At 42.8% G+C, this 3,410-nt stretch overlaps 1 protein-coding gene across 2 annotated transcripts in view; it reads left to right on the top strand.

The window, feature by feature from the left end:
• The window catches only part of lekr1 (Leucine-, glutamate- and lysine-rich protein 1), a 58,648-nt gene that overhangs the window by 40,497 nt on the left and 14,741 nt on the right, over positions 1-3,410 (top strand). Inside the window, exons 7-8 of one of the 2 annotated variants that reach the window (XM_031861210.1) lie at positions 497-574; positions 1,667-1,837. In XM_031861210.1, coding sequence (XP_031717070.1) covers positions 497-574; positions 1,667-1,837 — 249 coding nt within the window. Of the gene's footprint in view, positions 1-496; positions 575-1,666; positions 1,844-3,410 lie in introns of both variants that reach the window. The other variant, XM_031861209.1, reaches the window with a different exon arrangement.

Below are 3,410 nucleotides of genomic sequence, written 5' to 3'. Positions count from 1 at the left end.
AGCTGCACATGGAGGACGTGGTGATTTCAAAAACACAGCCGCACACAGGCTCACAGCTTATTTGAATTTAACAACAATAAAATCTAAATGACTTGTGGAAAGCTGCTCAGTTGTAAAATAGCAACCATTTTGTAGGCCAAAAAGAGTGGTGATGTACTTTCTTGAACTTTTGATGATCCCAGAGGGAGAATTCAAAGTCAAGCTTCTTCCGCACAGAGATTCAAGCGTAGGAGTGGAAAGAATAGGAGTTGTATGGATTCGTTATCTTGCTCAAGTACTTTTCAATGGCACTTGAAAATGTAAAATATTACCCTGGGAGTACATATTATATTTCCACCTACCTGATTGTAAAATGTGGGTACAATTAACATGAATTACATTAAAAGAGGAGAGGATTATTGTATTTCCAGCTATGTCGGTCTACCTTGGTCTTAAACGTTCTGATTCAACAAATGGGAAAGATTGAGTGACCATGCTTTCCACTTTGTGTCAAAAGGGAGCAGAGGAGACAGAGTGAGGAGAAGCTGTCCCAACAGAAAGACTCTGAGAACCAGCACAAGGAAAAACTACTCCGGTATGCTGAGCTCTCTTCTTTCTTTTTCTCTGTACTTTTGCTTTACCACGTGATAAATGCCCATCTTTTCCCTTCTCCAACTTTCCCACAATCCCTGTTCTTATCCCACTCATTGTCCTCCAAATCATCCTCTTCCTCTGCTTCATTTCTCTTCTTCCATCTCCTTCCTCCCAGAGAGAGGTGGGGATATTAGTGTCAGCTGCGATCTGCTCTTGGGTCAGTTGAGGAGATCTTAGGCTCCATAAAGTGCCAGTGACACTGCAGAGAGCCTCGTGTGAGGATGGTGAAACAGATGGAAGCACTCCTGAGTTGGCGTGGAGTCATGTTTCTTACACACACACACACACACACACACACACACACTAACTATCATCTGTGCACAGAGGCATGCACATATTATAGATATGCAGAGACACTTCTATCGGACTGCATCACACTAATACGCAGGCAGACACATGTGTGCACACACCCAACCCACATGCGTCCACCCACAGACAGACATATACACATGGAGCCTCTCATCTTTCCGTGCAGGCGTTAGATGTATGTGGGGTGTGTATTTTTTCACATGGTATCTGCTGGTATTCTTTTTCTAAGCCATCGGCAGCCTGGTGTGTTCAATTACACTGTCAATTTATTTCCCTTCCCACACAGCAGTCTGTGATCTCACCCTCTGGGCTCCTATACAGCTCAACCCATAATAGCACTCCGCTATTTCAGTAGGGATGGGAGGTTGGGGGTAGGGAGGTCGCCCCCCTGAATTTAGGGTTTGACCGCGCTTTGGTGTGTTTGTGTGTCAAGGCTAAAAGTATCCTGATAAGGTTAGAGAATAAACGGCTTCCCTCTTATGTAACAGACTTGCTCTGACGCTTACACTCACCTGTTGACCTGTCAGTGTAGAGTTACTGTTGGCCTGCTGGTGTGTGTGTGTATGTGTGTGTGTGTGTGTGTGTGTGTGTGTGTGTGTTTGTATTGTTATTCAAAACATGCACAGACACACTGTATAAACATGCAGATGAAAATGTGTCCTCCTAGAAAATACATAACAGCAGCTATGTGTGTTTGTGCTCATCTTCTGTATCCCTTCAACAGGTTAAAAGAGGAGTTGGAGGAGAAACACGAGAGGTGGTTGTCATGCCAAAGCAGGTGTGACATCATGCAGGAGCAGCTGTCGTCATACTGCGCAGCTGAAGAGGAAGTGACACGACGGAGGGAAGCTCTGGAGAAGGTCCAGCAGGAAACGAGAGAGCTGAGGAGAGAAAGGTCACGGTTGTGTTATCTGTCCTGTCCTGCTCTGTTTCCTCTCGCATCAGAGACTCTCACTACTGTTAACTATTGCAGTCTGTTCCATTCACAAATATCTTATACATCCAATTCTGAATCTTCAAGTATGACCTAAAAAATTCAGAAACACATTTTGAACCTTGAAATGTGTATGATGAGTTGACTTGTACTGGTCCCTCTCAAAGCTAGTCAGAACCCCGTCTCCTATAAGGTCGGTACCGTCTGACAACACAGTTGTCAGAAATAAAATGTTGACATTGTAAGTTTCTGCAAACCACTGATACGTTGAATCTCGTCTTTTCTAAACCAAAAAATATGTTTCATATCAACATTTCTACGTTTTTTAACTGCTCATCGCGCTTTTGATGTTTGTAAACTGACCTGACCTCTTCCCTATGTGGACTTTGATTAAACGCATTTGGGATTTGTGTCACCGCAGTGTAAAAAATTGGCTGCTAGTGCTGGCCAATTGCAGCTCGCTGAGAGCCAGCTTCAGTGCGTGGCTGCGCTTTGCTTTTTTTAACAGTGACATTACAACACAGACTGGTGGCTGTGCTATATCCCTTTTTGGGCAATGAATTGTTTTGTTCTAATGTTAAATATTTACAACCTGTTTGTGTCTGAGAGCACATGGGGTGAGTACAGGAATCCTGTGTATGTGCTGTTGTCATTGCAAAACCAAAGGCCCACATCTTTCTCTAAGTGCAGAATGGGTTGATCTAATAGAGTGGTGGGAGCTGTGCCCACTCTCTTATGTAAGGTGTTACCTCTCCCTGTGTGGTCAGCTCACTCTGCCCAGCATACTGCTCAATAACCTGGCATTTACAGCTGTTTATCCATGTCAATACCTTTTATTTTTTTGGACTCCATGTCCCTTGCGGCACTATTTGGAGATAAAGTTGGACAGTTGACAAAATTCAGGGGTGTTATATCGTGCCTCATTTCCTCTTGTCAAAAACTTTAAGTCGAACTATTGAAAATTAACATTTTTCTAGATAAGATGGGATAAAAACAACATTATCTCCATTATCTTATACTCGTTTAAGAGCTGAGGAAAACTGTTCTCAGCTTGGTGCAACTAAAGTTTTCCGATTATCAAATGAAGTTCCTGCATCCTTTATTATATTCCCCCCCAAAAGATACACCTAACATATCTTCTGATTTGTCTAGATAATGCATAAAGATAAATATAAATAAAGGGAATATCAAGACCCGCGTGTGTCTTTCCATGCAAGACCTGAGAGGTCATCTCCATGCTGGGGCTCATAAGTTACAGTGAAGTAACATCAATATATGATGCATATAATTAAACTATATCCTTCATCTGTTCCTCTAGTTCGATATGAATATTTGAAAAACATCAATGGCTTGGTTGGACACAAAGAGACACCCAAGCCTGTTTGTCTGCGGCATTATCATTGTTTGAGATCTAATGGGCAGTGTGTGTGTGTGTGTGTGTGTGTGTGTGTGTGTGTGTGTGTGTGTGAGTGGGTGTCTAAATGTTCCTTCTTCAGATGTTCAGAGAGGCTCAGAGGAAAAGGCTGAATCACTG

This window comes from Anarrhichthys ocellatus, unplaced genomic scaffold, assembly GCF_004355925.1.
Source record: "Anarrhichthys ocellatus isolate YVR2014 unplaced genomic scaffold, GSC_Weel_1.0 scaffold24, whole genome shotgun sequence".
Lineage (NCBI taxonomy): Eukaryota > Metazoa > Chordata > Actinopteri > Perciformes > Anarhichadidae > Anarrhichthys > Anarrhichthys ocellatus.
The sequence above is the reverse complement of the archived record's forward strand: the minus strand, read 5'-3'. Positions and strand labels throughout refer to the sequence as shown.